The sequence below is a fragment of the Miscanthus floridulus genome, chromosome 2, assembly GCF_019320115.1.
Source record: "Miscanthus floridulus cultivar M001 chromosome 2, ASM1932011v1, whole genome shotgun sequence".
Lineage (NCBI taxonomy): Eukaryota > Viridiplantae > Streptophyta > Magnoliopsida > Poales > Poaceae > Miscanthus > Miscanthus floridulus.
This window is the reverse complement of record NC_089581.1, coordinates 108,179,925-108,197,047: the sequence shown is the minus strand read 5'-3', so window position 1 is coordinate 108,197,047 and position 17,123 is coordinate 108,179,925. Positions and strand designations below refer to the sequence as shown.

The 17,123-nt window shown below is 47.9% G+C and overlaps 1 protein-coding gene across 1 annotated transcript; it reads left to right on the top strand.

The window, feature by feature from the left end:
- Nucleotides 1-7,533: 7,533 nt before the first annotated feature.
- Nucleotides 7,534-9,469, top strand: LOC136539328 (uncharacterized). The gene has a single exon (XM_066531281.1). The coding sequence runs from the start codon at nucleotides 7,651-7,653 to the stop codon at nucleotides 8,809-8,811; it is 1,161 nt and encodes a 386-aa protein (XP_066387378.1). The 5' UTR covers nucleotides 7,534-7,650; the 3' UTR covers nucleotides 8,812-9,469.
- The last annotated feature ends 7,654 nt before the right edge of the window (nucleotides 9,470-17,123 follow it).

The window sequence follows — 17,123 nt, the reverse complement described above, 5'->3', positions numbered from 1 at the left end:
AAAGAAATCCCCAAAAGAAATCCGATGTCAGGATCCCAAACCCGCGCTCATGGAAATCAGTGAAGGACACCGTTTCCCTAGGTCACGGGTTGGGAAGCGACTCACCGGTGGTGGCCTCCACCTGGCGACCTCCTTCACCAGGAGAAGGACTTCATCGATGAGCTATAGCAGCCTCACCTCCGTTATCATCAAAGGTACCCATTCACTCATCCTCTGATGTAGGCGAGGCGTGAACGCATGGGTGAGGATAGAAGGAGCGATGGAGGGTGACGGCGCTGAGCAAACCATAGGCAGTGAGGCACCTCCTAGGTAAATCTCTCGAGTTCGATTCCCTTCTGTCCCTCTCTCAATTGCAGTATACAGTAATGGAAAGCGAGAACAAGGTAAGGGGACTCGAGCCAAGGGGGTTGTATATGTGGCAGTGGCTAGGGATGCGAACCGCACCCACACAAAAGTCCGCTCTAGGATGAGCCCCATGGACCCTTGGCAAGCGAGCCACCACGTCGCAGCACCCGCATGGCGCAGCGCATTACATGTTCACACGCGGGCAGGCGCCATTAAGTCGTGAATCGACCAAGGAGGCAACGAGCCCCTAAGACCACACACATAGAGGCCTGCCATGCCTATGACCCCACGTCATACCTAGGAAACCTTTTCTTGGGCCAGCCCTTAGATGGGCTCGAGGCCACCAAAGAGGTAGGGGCAGGATAAGATGGGCCTGGCAGCTCTTATCGGTGGTACGGAACTTGATGACTATCTTCTCCTATGTTCGAGTAGTTCGCTTCAAAGTCACTCGGGTGGACCCCCTCTAGGGGGAGGCATCTTGCCCTCTAGCCACTGCGGAGGCGGTTGGAGACCAACAGGCTTGACGGCCAATGATTTATGGGACGTCTCACAACGAGGCACAACTGAACTCCATGTCGATTGGGGAGGACATCAGGTCCCACTCAAATTACCCATTGACCTTGATGAGGCGCACCACTTCAACCACGTGGTTATGGTGGACGAGCCTCTCCCTGCATGGGGTGAAACCAAATGTACCAAAAACTAGGCATCATGATCCCTTGGGTCAAAAAGGACGTCAGGAAGAAAGGAGATGGGCCCACACGGCCCCACCAAGGGTCGTGGCTAGACTACAACCTGCTCCTCCTCATATCTCGGGTCACTGACCCATAGCTGTCCCATAAATCTCGTGAACCAATGGAGGCCAGTGGCCTCATTATGAGAGACTAGCAGAATCAATGGCTAAAAACCTCACGGAGGCACCCGTGCAAGGAAGTCACGCCTCGGTCATACACGACAAAGGATGCTATAAGCCCAAGCGGCAATCCATGGGTGATGAGGGCATCCTAGACCATGCTACCACTAGGAAAAGCGGTCGAGACCCAGTCACTACCTAGAAACCTCAAAATAAGCTAGGGGAAAGATCACGGGGAAAGTGCTCAAGCAAGAGCTAACTTACCCATGATGTGAAAAGAAGAGTAAGCAACTCGCTCTAGATCGTAACCCTAGACCAGCAAGCCCGAGCTTGACCACAGAGCTCAGGGGCTCAAAGTAACCTTAGAGCAAATACGCATGGAAAAGAGGCTTCTCTTTTTTTTAATCTTAGAGGCAAGTGCGGCCAAGCCGCATATAAACATCAAATCTAGAACCACCACAAGGTGGCATCTCTGGTAAGCTTTGGAGTCCCCATTGTTGCCATGAAAGGACAAGATGGAAAAGAACACCACGTCAGCCTTCTCAAAGCAACATGATTCCCAGGGAAGAAGAGCAGAGGGAGGAGCGCGAAGGTCGCGCCAGCTTAAGTACGCCTGAACGAGCACCCATGGGCTTTCACAAGCACCATTGGGGCATGGGTAGAGAGCCTTGGGGTCAGGAGAAAACCATCTTGCCCAAGATGGGCTTGCCTGATCCCCATAGAGCCCGTGCACCATGGGCATATCCTCCCCTGCTCGCAAAACTTCTAGCACCAGTTGTTGGAGGGAGCGCCTCCGGTTTTTGGCCAGCAAAACCAACCCTCAACGGGTCACATGCTTAAGAACCTCACGGTTCTCTTCAAATCTCTCTCTTCTCCCCTCTTAGACTTAGCCTCTCAAACAAAGACTAAAAGCCATACATAGACATGGTTGCAAATGGTTCGAACGGTAGGAAGGTCCTTATTTATAGGCCTAAAGGCAGACTTTGTAGCCTGAGACCCCAGTGCTGCATGGCGAACCTCGGGAGGTCACAACCAATGTTAGATGCTTGCGTGAGATCGGTAAAATCAAGACCTTCCTAAAGGCGGAGCTGGTATAGTGTCAACGAGACCACTTGGCTTCGCCTGGGTCACGAACCCCGATACACAGCACACTGACATAGCCAGGCTCAACAGTCACGTACCTCACCGTCAGAACGTCCTAGCGGGACAGGACGTAACGGCCACCTACCGCATTGAACGCACTAGCCCACAAAGGGTCGAGTGACAAAGCTTGGACAAGCCATGACTATGAACCCCACACTCAACACGCGTTCATATCAGCGCTTTCACGATCACTTCATGATCGCAAAAATGCTTGGGGGCTACTATCAGGGTTATGATACCCCGGGTATCTCAAGACACCGATTAGTTAGCTACTTGGACGACCCAATGTATGCCAGCTAGTATAAGCCCAAATGATCGAGGCCCAGCTAAAGCTGTGCGGACCTAGGCCAAGCACCAAGGTAGGGGTCTGCCACGACCCCTTCTCTCTGCCTTAGCTGCACACTACACAACAACTCATGACCTCCCATTGTCCTGACCCCTAGGAGGAATGGAAGAGATCGAGTCCCACCAAGCACGCCTACTTTGACAAGAGTAGGCACGCCACACTAACCCGTAAGGACCAAGGGGATAGTAGTCACCTCAGTCCGGTCAAATGCTGCCACGCAGCGAATACAAGACAACACTGTCGGGCTATGACCGCTGGTACAGCGGCCCACCATCTAAATATGGCCTCACAAGATAGACATACGACCCCACCCACTATGGGATGGGGAGCCATGATGATGACCTTGACTTTTGAGGCCAACTGAGCTAGCGAAGGCCATGACCCTAGAGCGCGAGATCGTGGCCACCAGCACAGTGAGCAACAAGATGACCAATGGCCCATGGACAGCTACCAACTCTTGTACGACGCCCTCGGGGGATCAGGACTTGATGACGAAGGCCACACCGAGACCATGTCGCGCAGGACGGCTAGTGAAACACCACCATGCCCATAGTGTCGCCTCAACTAGCATTGTAGCACCACACCACACCATGCTATGACATGGGCACAAGACCATGATGACAGCCATGCCGAGACGTGCACCCCAAGACGGCGTTCCTTGCAAGCCAAGTTAGCTAGACCCCCTCTCTCAGGCTCACGACCCCTCGGTCGGGAGAACTTTCTTCTTTGTACGTGACCTGGCCCTGGGCTTTATATAAGGGTAGCCAGGGCACCCTTCCTAGAACATCTTCACACTCTCTAGACTCTCGAAGCTTTCATTCAGGTAGTCTGTCTCCTAGCTCTAGCTCTCCTACCTCTTCCACAATTCTTGCACCCGCGATTGTAAGAACTTCAGAGCATTTAAGCGAGGAACATGCAGTCGATCATCTCTGAGACTGGAAGTAGGGCTCCGGCCTAAACTAGTATAACTCCTCGTGTCTTTTGGATGCTACCATCGTCTTCCTAAAGCGGCGCGGCATTCGTATAAATTTACTAATCGGTCTACAAAACACCGGCAATCCCTTTGATAGTGAATACTATGGGCGGCATCTTGATTAGAGAGGATATCTTGCTTGCATCATGTTTTGGTAGAAAAGGTAGAGAAATATGATATTAACGCAGGAACAGGACGAAAGCAAGAAAGTAGCTTTGCTAGTCCTGTAGAGAGTCTATCTGTAGGTGCTTCAGATTGTAAAGCAAGACTCTGTTAAACCAACATTAAATGGTGATTATAATGTAAAGTTTAGATTTTGTATCCATCTTGTATTTGATGATTGACTTATTGAGCATTATGTGCTTTGGACATGAAGGAACAAAACCGTTGACACTCAAATTGGGCTAGGGCTAATTTTAAGAGACCCATGATTAGCTTTAGCCCGATCTAAGGAAAACTATATAAAGCGATAAAATAATAATACCACATTGGTTTTTCCAACGAGATAAGACCACTGAAAACCCTAGTTTAGCTTTGGCTAATTGATGAAACCTAAGTGTACTAACCTTTGTCATTAGTGATGTACATGAGCTATGTTGGTACACACCAAATGGTGGAGCAAGATGGTGATCATGGTGATGGTGGTGATCAAATTGAAGATGAAGTGCTCCCTATTTGGAAAAGAAGAAAGAGAAAAACAAAAAGGGCTTAAGGCAAAGGTATATCCTATAGGAACATTTTGTTATGCCACTCAAGACACCATAGAGGATGTGAGTGGATTTAGGATAGATAGTCGTACTATGAAGAGGAGAAAATCTTGGTTAAAATAGTTATCAAGTGCCACTAGGTGAATTCATACTTGTATATGCATTAGGACTTAGTATGCTAACTTTTAACCTTTAAAAATACATTGAAAATATGCTAACACATGTACACAATAATGATATACTTGTGTTTAGCATTGAGCAAGGGTGAAGAGATAACTTAAAAAAGACAAGAATTGATTGACTAGACTCTAGGTTTGGGTGGACCGGACCTCTGGTACCTAACCCTAGGGCATACTGACTGTCTATAGTCAGAGCGGACCCGGGTGCGCACGGGGTTCGAACCCTAGCTGCAGCGTCCGGTTGATCATTGGCAAGGCGCTGGTGGACGCATGAAAGTCTATGGTGAACCAGACGCAGGGAACTGGTCCAGTCAGGGTGCTCCAGACTTGGTCCTGAGGCTCCTGGACCTCTCTGTTCGGTTTTCATCGTGACCGGACTTGCCTATGCCACTATTTCAATGTTCGGTTCCGGCCACGTGGCACATGGGCAAGAGAGCTGGAGCGGACCGGGACTCTACTCTCGTCAGGTCGCATGGACCGGAACGGGTCCGGTCACTTTGGAGCTCTTTTGTTCGTCTCTAGAGTGCTCCGGACTCGCGGGTGCTAGAGGGTCCAGACCCTGTCTTGAGCATCCGGTCCGAAGTGCGTGGCTCGGTGATGTTGGCAGCAATGGTCAAATTTAAATCAATTGCAGGCACGGCGCACTGTGATTGGCTCGGGGTTGGATGGGACCCGCGGTGATGGTCCAGACCAGACGCTGGTCACTGGATCCCGTTGGCCCTGCGTGAGCCTAACAGCTCTTTGAGCCTCAGGGGCTCTATAAATAATTTGTGGTCCGCTCTAGTTCACTTTCTTACACATTTTTATCAGTGATACATTCTTATGAGCTAAGCCAAACATCTCTCACTTATCTCCATCATTGATTCATCATCTTTGTGAGATTAGGAGTGATCCAAAGTGCATTTGCTTGAATGATTACATCTAGTGGCACTTGGGGATCGTTCTAGCTACGGTTTCCTTGTTACTCTTGGTGTTTGCTGACACCTAGACGGCTTGGAGCAGCTTTTGGTGATTGGCATGAGTTGGTGATTGTTCGTGGCCATCCCGATCATGATTGTGAGGAGTTCTTGACCTTTTTCCCACGGAGAGCCAAAAGGTCCTCTAGTAAATTGCTCGTGTCATTGAGTACCCTTATTTGTGCTAGGTTCTTTGTGGCGCCCTTGTGTAGGGCTAGGCTTGTGATGCCTATTAGCTCGCGAACCACCAAACGGTTGACACAACGTGGACTAGCGTGCCAGCAAGCACGTGAATCTCGGTAGAAAAATCTTGGTGTCTCTCTTGGTATTCTTGTGCATTATTGTCTCTTGCCACAATCGGTATACTACTCTTCACTTGAGCATTTCATTCTTTCATTTTTGCCTAGTATAGTAGTAGTGGTAGCTAGTGTAGCTAAGTGTTAGTTAGCTTTCTAGTTGAAATTAGCTAGCTCTCTAGTTAGTAAAGTAGAGACATAGTTATTGTATGCCTTAGTGATCACAATTACTAGAACTGTGGCATAGGTGGCTTGCAACACTTAGTAGAGTTAGAGCAAAAAGCTTCGCTTGTTATTTGTCTAACATCTTGCTCTAGTCATTTGTAGAAAATTTTATTAGGCTATTCATCTCCTCTAGCCATTTGGACCTTTCAACCACCACTACTCCCTATAAGACAGGGGTCCATGGCCGATTGAGACATCGAACAATCTAATCGTCTTTTTACATCTAAAACTCTTTTTATGTCCTATGTTGTTGTTCATCATTTGATTTGACGACCAAGGATGGCGCTCTAGGCTTGCCGGACGACCTAGGGCAACCCAGCGACATCCTTGCCCCCATGGTTCATTTGCTAGTTTGCTCGGAAACTTGCCATTCTTCATCACACAAGCACAATTGGATTACCCTTTGCTAGTTTGACCAGAAACTAGCCATTCTTCAGCATGTAAGCGTGATACCTATCCTTTGGTGGTTTGCTCGTAAACCTCGCCGCTCCTTACCACGAAAGTGTGTTAGTAACCCGTTGCGTTCTTTGATCCGTGGTGACCCGGGCGATGTAGCCCTAGCTTGTGTGTGACCGATCTTCGCGTCAAAAAAACAATGTTGAATCAATGAGTTTGATCATGGATATGAAAGGTAAACTGTGGGATGTGAGGGATATTGGGTGCGTGACTTTATTGAAAAGAGTGAAGTCCTTCTGTGATGTGATAAGAATGAGATTTGAAGTGCCAAAAATGAACAAAGAAGAAAATATAGAGGGACATCTATACGTAGAAGGCAAAAGGTGACAAGTATGCATACAATGTTTGGTAATTTATTGGTGCCATTGATTCAATTTTTCTATATTTAATTAACCAATTTAAAAAGTTGTTTAAGAGTATTTTTCTATCAAAATCTCTATTCTTAACTATTAAGGAGGATATAGTGTCTCTTTTGAAGTTGCTCTTAGGAAGTATAGCAACTTAATGAGTGCTTAATTATGAAGTATTTTCCTCGAAAGCTCTAAGCTCTTGAGAAAATTCCCTCTAGTAATTTCAAGCTAAACCAAATCATTTTGTCTCCTGCCGCATATACAGCCATTAGCGTTTGCCTAACTGTCGTTGTACGCTAACTTTACAACTTTGGTTTTTTCCCTGATGATATATAGAAATTGAAAATACCCGCTCACCACTCTTTTATTCCCCCGGGAACGATCTCTAGATATTTTGTAAAAAAAACAAATCAAAAAGGAAAAGAAAAGGTGCGGCAGCGGCACAATTCAACGGCGAGCCAAAACTTTGGGCCCCAGAAATCTCAATTGTGAAAAATCTAACACTGCCTCTGCTAAAAACATTTGCCATTTGTTGTATAATACTAATAAGAAAAGATTGATCACACAAGAATCCAACGTAACACCTGGTCCAGTCCCAGTCCCATCCCCTCTTCTCTATCCGTCCCCCTCCTGTACAAATTTTAGCCGGCACAAGTATAAATGACAAGCCGCCACCGGACAAAACCACACTTATAAGCCACGGCCCACGGACAAGCCTCCTCCTACACCCGCGCCACCACACCAGCAGGAGGCAGGAGGCAGGAGGCAGGAGGCAGGAGCCTGGAGGAGAGCGCGCGGGCGGGTGGGGCAAGTACACGTTGATGGCATCTACCGCCATCCCGTCCCCGCCGCCTCCGGCGGTGCCGGAGCGGAGACTGCCGCTGGTGCCGCGGCTGGCGGACGATGGCGGCGGGGGCGGAAGGGGCGACGACGCGCGAGGGAGTAGTGCGGGAGGGGGCGGGAGCGGGAGCGTGGCGGGCATCTCGCCGAGCATCCTCATCATCGCGGTCATCGTGGTGGTGATGCTGCTCGCGTCGCTATGCATCCACTACTTCATCCGCCACCTCTGCCGCCACGTGGGCCCAGCGGGGTCCTCCTCCGCTTCGTCCCGGCAGGCGCCGCCGCTCCCGCTCGTGTCGCGACCTGCGGCGGGGGCGTCCGTGGCGCCCGCCGACGGCCAGGAGGGAGGAGGAGGGACGAAGGCGGCGGCCGCGGCGGAGGCGGAGGCCGAGCGGCTCATCGCGCGCCTGCCGCTGTTCACGCTGTCCTCGTCGCTGGCCTCGGTGCCCAAGTCGTCGCGCGACTGCGCCGTGTGCCAGAGCGCGTTCCGCGACGACGACGAGCTCCGCCTCCTGCCCGCCTGCCGGCACGCCTTCCACTCCCGCTGCGTGGACCCGTGGCTGCGCGCCAACCCATCCTGCCCGCTGTGCCGCGCCTCCATCGCGCTGCCCCACCCGCCGCTCACGGACCTCCTCCGTGTGGAGCTCGGCAGCGTCAGCAGCCGCCGCTCCAACCCGGACGCTGCGGCCGCCGCCGTCCGCGCGTACCCGCTCCCCGGTGGCCTCCCCAACTCGGCGTCGTCGGAGTACCTCGTCGAGGAGGAGCTCCAGGTCGTGCTCAAACCGAGCCCGCGCGCCGCCGCCGGGTCCAGCGACCCGCCAAACCAGCAGCAGCAGCATCACCAGCTCGCCGCGGTGGAGCGCGGGCAGCCGTCGTCGTCGTCCGTGGGGCTGACCCCTACGGCATCGTTCAGGTCGACGGCGGAGCGGTGGAGCAGCAGGTGGAGCAACCGGTGGAGCAGCCGGTGGAGCAGCGGGCGCTGGAGCAGCCGGTACGACGCCGGGACCGTGACGGCCGCGGCCACGGCGGAGTGGTGGTGGGACATGGACGGCGGCGTGGCCCCCGCGACGCGGCGGAGGGACGCGGACGACGGCAGCGCGTCCTTCTACGGGTTCGTGCGGTGGCTCACCGGGGCATACTAGTAAATACGGTCGTACGGTGCTAGCATAGTACTCCAGCATCCATGGAAAGAGGTGGAAACTTGCTCCGCCCCTGCGGCGGCGGCGGCGGCGGCCGGCGACGGTCCCGAAAGGCCCTCGTCGTCTTCGTGAAACGAATCGAAATGAACTGTGGGTGTCTGTCTGGCTCTTCTTTTCGGCATGCGAGGGTCGAATTTTTATTTTGCTTATTTTTTTGTTTTGGTTGTGGGGCGGGCGGGTGGATTTCGAGGACGGAGGAGATGCCCCGTTCGCGGGTTTCAAAACTGCTTCCGAATTGGAGAATGTCGGCTGGAAGCATGAGGAATGAATTTGTGGACTTTCAAGCAGAAGATGCACAGCAGTCTCGGCCAATCGAAAGAAAATGGCAGAAATTTGAGGGGCTTTTGCTGCATTTTGATTTGCTTTAATTTTGTGCTACTCAATCATTTGTGTACGTACAGTATGTATGCATGTAGCGTGGATTGGCCATTTTGCATAGTAGCAAATAAATTAGCAAAGGTCATAGGAGATACTGAGTAGTAGTATTCATCAGTCTCCTACTCCTAGGAGATAGTATTCATCAATCTCCTACTCCAGCACCTATGTTTATCTCAATTCTCATGCTATGGTGGCGCACATCTACAAAAAGGTTGATTGAAGCGAAAACTTGGTACTAACTGGACTCATCATGCACTATACTTTGAGATTGTTTTGTACTGCATGATGCTGTGATGCACAATGAACGGGTGCATCTCAAGTCACATCCTGTGCTTGTCATACTAGTAGGGAATTGAAGGGTGTGCAATTTTACTAGAGCACTGTGCAAAGAGTGTACTACATACAGCAGCACTGTGCAAAGAGAGAGTGCACCAGCAGAGAACGCGATGCACATGGGATAGAGTAGAGGAGGTTAGGATATGGACCAAGATTGGTGGTCCATGAGATTACGCACAATCCTACAAGAACTCCCCCTCAGTCTTAGTCCTGCCTCCTCCCCAGTCCCCGGCCACTGGAAAAGGACTCCACTGTCCCATTGCATCGTACTGGCCCGTCCTGGGCTCCTGGCCGGCTATCCCACACGCTCCGTGCGCTTCGCTATCCCAGTTAGAGCATCTCCAAGAGTTTGCTATCTCAACTTGGCATCCATATAATTTTGGCAAAACAAGAAAAAATAGCCTCCAACAGTTTGGCAAAACAACTTGGCATCAATAGCAACTTGGCAAATCTTCCCTCCGCGCGCGCAAATATACGCGCGCGTATACGGCTTGACATCGGGGGCTCTTCGTTCGCTTAGCGGGGCACTTCGTTCGCTTAGCGGGGCTCTTCGTTCGCTTAGCGGGCCTCTTCGTTTTGTTAATGGGTTTTTTTATTTTACCAAGTCAAAAATACCAAACTCTTGGAGATTGATTGTTTTTTTACTTGGCATATAATTTGGGGAGTTGGCAAATCACAAGATTTACCAAGTAAAATTTGACAAACTCTTGTAGATGCTCTAATTAGCGCAAATAACCAAAAGGGTGATTGCTCTAACATAATTAAAAAGGGCATCGTTTTGACTGTACGCGCGCTCTGGCTTGACCTGCCTTGTCCCTCCCGCGTCCTTCGCTACTGTTGAATGTGTGAGGAGGATCGGACGGAGCGAAGGTGGAGTGGACGAGGGGAGGAGAGCTCGTGTCGCTTTTGGTGGTGGAAGGCTTTGTCCTTGCTCTGAGGGCATGTTTGGTTGTTTGGATACATGCATGAAGTATTAAATATAAACTAATTACAAAATTAATTACATAACTTACGATTAATTTGCAAGACGAATCTTTTAAGCCTAATTAGTCCATAATTTAACAACGTGATGCTACAATAAACATGTGCTAATGATGGATTACTTATGCTTAAAAAAATCGTCTCATAAATTAGCCTCTATCTATGTAATTGGTTTTTGTAATTAATCTATATTTAATACTTCTTATTAGTACCTAAACATTTAATGTGACATGAATCCTAAGAGTGACTAAAGAATCAAACACCATAGACCTCTCAACTGTACCTACTGCATGCTGCCAAAGGTTTGCCATGAATGTGGTACGGCATTGCCTGGCTACCTTGTGAAAGCAAGTATTGTTTCGCATGCATTGGCCCTCCTGCCTGCCATGCTAATGCTCTCTTCTTTCTTTACAATCGCCTCGCCTCTAGTAGCTTTTCTCGCAGTAGCAGTAGGAACGAATTTACTCTTATTAAAGCAGCTTGGTTTGGCCGTCTCCTAGCCTGTCCATGACAGCTAAAATTTGTTACCACGTCCGATCCTGAATTCACGGAGGGAATTGAACCTCCATCCCACCGTAAAAAAAACGCGTCCTTATCCTCTTGTCAGCTTACGAGGAGCCCGTCGCCTCCCACCTGTCGTCCTCTTCGCTGCGCTTCTCCTCCCTCCGCCGCCTCCCATCCCCCATCCCTCCTCGCTGCGGCGCGCCAGACGGGCCTGGCCGCGACCTCCTCCCCGCGATGTGTGCTGGCAGGAGCCAGCGCCCGCACCGCTGCTCCATCTTCGTAGCGCCGCCCGTCTCCATCGCCAGCGTCGCCTCTTCCGATCGCCGGCTCCGTTGCTCCGCCTTCTCCACAGTGTCAGCCTCATCTACAGCCTCCTCAGTTCGTGATTTCTTTGTTGTCTAATTTTTGTTTTGTCTTTACCGGATTCGTTGCCTTACCTCTGCTAGGGCTAGGGTTATAGGCGGTGGCATACAGGGCCCCCTCGGCGGTGGTGCATAGGACCTGGGCCACCGGCGCCACTCGCCAACAGGAGCTGATGCCCGGCATGCTCTACTTCCGCTGCGAAGCCACCGCTAGCGCCGTTTGCCAGGAGGGCCACCGGCGCGTGCTGGTCGCGGCTGCGCACCCATGCCCCCATGCCAGCGAGCCACCTGGTCATCCCCTCTTTAGTTTCTCCACATGCACAAAAGGCCACACAACAGGTATGGATGGATCTGCAGCTGTTGTTTCCAGCTGCTTTGATTATACATTTTATTCTTGGAGGCAACATATATGGTGTGTTAGGTTTTTATTTTTGTTCGGATTGGGTGTTCTTTGACCAACCTCTACAATTTCTTTGACCTGTGTTTGAGATGAGCATGGCATCTTGTATTTGCAGCTAGATGTGAATGACTCTGTAGGAGTTGCATAACGTGTGTTCAATGAAATGTCGATGTATAAGAGTTGCATAACATGTGCTCAATGGAATGCCCATGTGATATGTGGTTTGTACCTTTCATTTTGCTAACCTATATTTCATCTGCAAGGGTGTTCTTTGACCGACCTGTACAATTTCTTTGACCTATGCTGACATGACCATGCCATCTTGAATCTCAGCTAGGTGTGAAGGATTCTATATGAGTTGCATACCATTTGCTTGATGGAATACCGCTATGAGACATGGTTACTGCCTATTGTTTTCCTAACCTCTTTTGCTAACCTCTATTTCACCTACAAAGATGCCTGCAACCCAACTCCAAGGTGTATAGAGTTTTACAAATCTAAACTATAACTACTCGAGCGTTTATTTTGCAGATCATCTTCTACCTGTGCATATGCCGGATGGTTAGTTTCGGGTACTGTTACCAGGCTCTGGAGGATTAGCCATGGGCATTATTGGAACTGAGGTAAATACTTGGGTTTCCATCTTATTAGGTTCAGCTCAAATAACTTCTTTTTAGTTTCATGGCCATACACCTACCAGCCTTTTGAATTGTCATCTTAATTTTGCTTGGCATTACTAGAACTCAGGTAAATACTTAGTTTTACATCTTACTAGATTCACCTCAGATCACTTCTTTTTGGTGTCATGTACATAGACCTGCCAGCCTTTTGAATTGCCATATCAATTCTGCTTTAGGAAGCCTATAAAACAATTGTTTTCAGACAATTAAATTCCAAGGACTATTGTTATTGGTGAAAGCATCTAGACCCCTAGTTGGGTTTCGGTGATTAATGACAATACGTGATTACTGTGACTAACGTGTGTTTTGCAGAGGCAATTAAGTTAGATCACAGTAATTGAGATCGATTGGGCTATCATGGTGGTCATGCCCCTACGCTGGAAATCGTTTCGGTTTTCTAAGGATGAACGACAAGGTTAAGAATGGACTAGTTCTAAGTGTCATTTGGTGTTGAGGAGACACTTAGAGTAGTTTAGGACTTTGTTTTTCCTTTGGCCGTACTATTAAGGGGGGTATGGACGGGTAGCTTGACCTAGGTGAGTCTAGTGAGTTAGGTGTGGTGCACACTTGCTAAATCTAGCACTAGGTAGCTCCTAAAAAGCCCTTAGATCCATTGGAGCAAACTTCATTCACGTATGATCGAGAGTTGGAAGTGAATGGAGGGTCAAATGCTGACCGAACGCTGGTTCCGGAGTGACCGAACGCTGGCGCAGAGTCCGGTCAGTTCATTTGATCAAGGTGAAATCATCTAGACGCGACCGGACGCTGGGTGCCAGCGTCCGGTCGACTCTAGTAAGGTTCCAGAGAGGGAAAATCGTGACCGGACGTGTCTGGTCACAACTTAAACACTAGAGTTCGGAGAGAACTGACCGGAGCGTCTGGTCAACATGACCGGAGCGTCCGGTCACCCCGCAGAGGCACATAATGGTTCGTTTTTCAACCAAGGTTATAAATACTTCCTCCATTCGTGTGTGGGGGCACTTTTGCTCATTCCAACAGTTGAGAAACACCTTTGAGAGTGTCAAGAAGAGCAAGGTCCTAGTGAGGTGATTGAGATTTGAGAATCCCAAAAAGAGCCCTCATTAGTGAAAGCAAGAGTAGCAAAGTGTGCATCCACCCTTCTCATTAGGCTTGTCGTGGTCAAGTGGGAGTTCGTGCTTGTTACTCTTGGTGATCGCCATCACCTAGATGGCTTGGTGGTGATTGGGAGCTTGGTGATCATCCGGCGGAGCTTGTAGATGACCCAACTCAAGTTGTGAGCGGTTGTGGGTGATTCACCGCGATGGAGTGTCGAAGAATCAACCCATAGAGAGCACTTGATCCTTGTGCGGATCAAGGGGGAGCTACACCCTTGCGCGGGTGCTCCAACGAGGACTAGTGGGGAGTGGCGACTCTTTGATACCTCGGCAAAACATCGTTGTGTTCCTCCTTCTCTCTTTACTTTAACATTTACTTTGAGCAATTCAATTCTTGTTATTTACATTCATAGAATTGCCATGCTAGAGTAGGATTGGAACATAGGTTGCTAAACTTTTGTGAGGTAGATCAATAGAAATACTTTCTAGGCACAAGAGGTTAATTAGGCTAACTGTAGGACTTAATTATTGCAAAGAAATTTAGAATTAGCCCAATTCACCCCTCCTCTTGGGCACCTTGATCCTTTCAATTGGTATCAGAGCCTCGTGCTCACGTATTTAGGCTTAACCGCCTAGAGAAAGATGTCTCACGGGGATGGTCCTCCTCCTATCTTTGAGGGGGATGATTTTCCATATTGGAAAATCCGCATGGAGGCGTATTTAGAAGCTCTAGATGTTGGAATACTTAGAGCCGCCTCACAAGGCTTCCCAAAACCTCAGGATGCTACACACCTACAAGGCGATGAGGTGAATTACGAGAAATAGAATGCAAAGGCTTGAAACACCATCTTTAGAGGTCTTTGCAAAGATGTGTTTAACCGGGTGAGGAACCACAAGGACTCCCATGCACTATGGTCAGACATTTGTGCGCTCCATGAGGGAACTAAGAGCGAGCATGAGGAATGCTATCATCTTGTCATGAAAAAGCTAAATTCATTTGAGATGCTTCCTAAAGAGAGTGCTAATGAAATGTACTCACGCTTGAATGTTCTTATAGAGGAAGTCAATGGGCTTGGACTTACTCAAATGCAACCATCTGATATTGTAAGAAAAATCTTGAGTGTCCTCCCCATTGACAAATATGGGCATATTGTCACCGTGCTTCATCAAGGTGATCTTTCCACCGTTACACCAACACAAATCTTGGGAAAGATCAATGCTCATGAGATGTACATGCACATCACACCACAAGATGGCTCATCATGTAACAAGAAGAAAGACAAGGACTTAGCATTCAAAGCTAGCCAAGAGAAGGGCAAAGCAAGGCTTGAGTATGAGAGCTCAAGTGATGATGAAGTCGATGATGCTAGTCTTGCTCTCATGGTGAGAAGAACTACCAAGATGCTAAAGAAGCTTAACAAGAGTGGCATCAAGTTTGATGGCAAGAAAAAGAAGTTCTTCACTAGCTCTAGAAGGAAGCTAATCTCAGAGATGGATTGCTACAATTGTGGAGAACTTGATCATCTAGCACACCAATGCACAAAGCCCAAGAAAGACAAGTACAAGAACAAGTACAAGGGCAAGAGAGATGACTCAAGTAATGAAGAAGAAGATGAGAAGAAAAAGAACAAGCCATACAAGAAGAAAGATGGCAAGAAGGACTTCCACAAGAAAAAGAAGAATGGGAAGGCCTACATCATTGGTGATTGGCTCATGAACATTGATTCATCAAGTTGCTCATCCGATGATGATAGTGATAATGAGAAGGTGGCCGCCATTGGGATTGACTCTTCATCATCTTCACCGACACCACCGCTATCATCCTCTACACACCTATGCCTTATGGCCAAGGGTGAACGAAAGGTATCAAATGATGATGATAGTAGTAGTGATGATCATGCTAACAATGATGATTGTGATAGTGATAGTGATGATGATGAATTTGAATCACCTTCATATGATGAACTTGTCAAATTGCTAAACAAATATACTAGGATCATTAGAAAGACTAGAGCTAAGAATGACAAGTTAGAAGCTAAGAATGATTCTCTTTAGCTAAATGTGATATAGCCAAAAAGGCTAGTGTTAAGCTTAGAGAAGCAAATGATGCTATATCATCCAAACTCAAGGAGCTCAAATCTTCTAAGAAAGAGCTTAAAGAAAAACATGATAAACTTGAGAGAATACATAATGAGCTCATCACTAGTCATAATATGCTAAAAGATGAATATACTACTCTCAAGATTAATCATGATAATCTTGTCATTGCTCAAGAGTATTTATCTAATGAGCCACATGATGCTTCTAACGATGTTGTTAAGATTGATATAGCTACATCATGTGATGATTTGATCATTGAGAGCATTGAGCAAAGTTCTAGTAGCAAGGGCAAGCAAGTGGTTGAGACCGATAGTTATGATGAGTATGTCAAGCTCAAGAATGACAATGAAAAGCTCAAGAAAGATCTTGAAGAGATCAAAAGCCACAACACTATTGTGCTAGAAACTTGTGATCATGATGGTGATTTGATTCTTCAAAATGAGAAGCTCAAAGAAGAAAATAAGAAGCTCAAGGAAGAGAAAAACAATGATGCACTCAAAGAAGAGAACAAGAAGCTCAAGTTGGAGAAAGGACATCTTAAGATTGGATTGAGCAAGTTCACAAGAGGCAAGCATCTTCAAAGTGAGCTACTAATGAACACTGTCATGAAGATGGATAGAAGTGGCATTGGGTACTTGGCAAACCAAGAGAAGAAGGCTCAAGCTCAACAACAACACAAGTCAAAGCCAAAGCCAAAGCCAAAGAGATGTTTTGAGCGTGGACAAGAAGGCCACTTTGCCCACGAGTGCCAAACTCCACCACCACAACCATTTCCCAAGCATGCTAGACCTTTTGCCTTCAATGCTCATTACATGCTTAGAAAGGATTCTAGTGGAAAGATGAAAGTCATGTTCTTAGGACCTCCAAACAAGAATAGGCCTAAGAAAATTTAGGTAGCAAAGTCACTTGTTGAGAAGATGAAGGGCCATCAACAAGTTTGGGTTCCTAAAGTTTGATCTCTTGTGTGTAGGTGAACTATAAGATCGGTGAAAGTCATTAGGTTATTGATAGTGGTTGCACACAAAATATGACTGGTGATCCTTGTATGTTCACCTCACTAGATGAAGAAGTAGATGGACAAGAAAGAATCACATTTGGAGATAATTCAAAGGGCAAGGTTAAAGGATTGGGCAAAGTAGCAATATCAAATGATCATTCTATCTCAAATGTGCTATATGTTGCTTCATTGAGCTTCAACTTGCTATCCATTGGACAATTGTGTGATCTTGGCTTCCAATGCTTGTTTACCGAGAAGGAAGTTGTTGTATCTAAGAAGGATGATGATCAAGTGATATTCAAAGGATTTAGATACAACAACCTATATCTAGTGGACTTCACCTCCAAAGATGCTAATTTGAAGACTTGCATATTCACCAAAACAACACTTGGGTGGCTATGGCAAAGAAGACTTGCTCATGTTGGGATGAGCTCACTCAAG

Coding starts and splice junctions, on each gene's coding strand:
- LOC136539328 (XM_066531281.1), top strand. CDS start 7,651: ATGGCATCTACCGCCATCCCGTCCCCGCCGCCTCCGGCGGTGCCGGAG.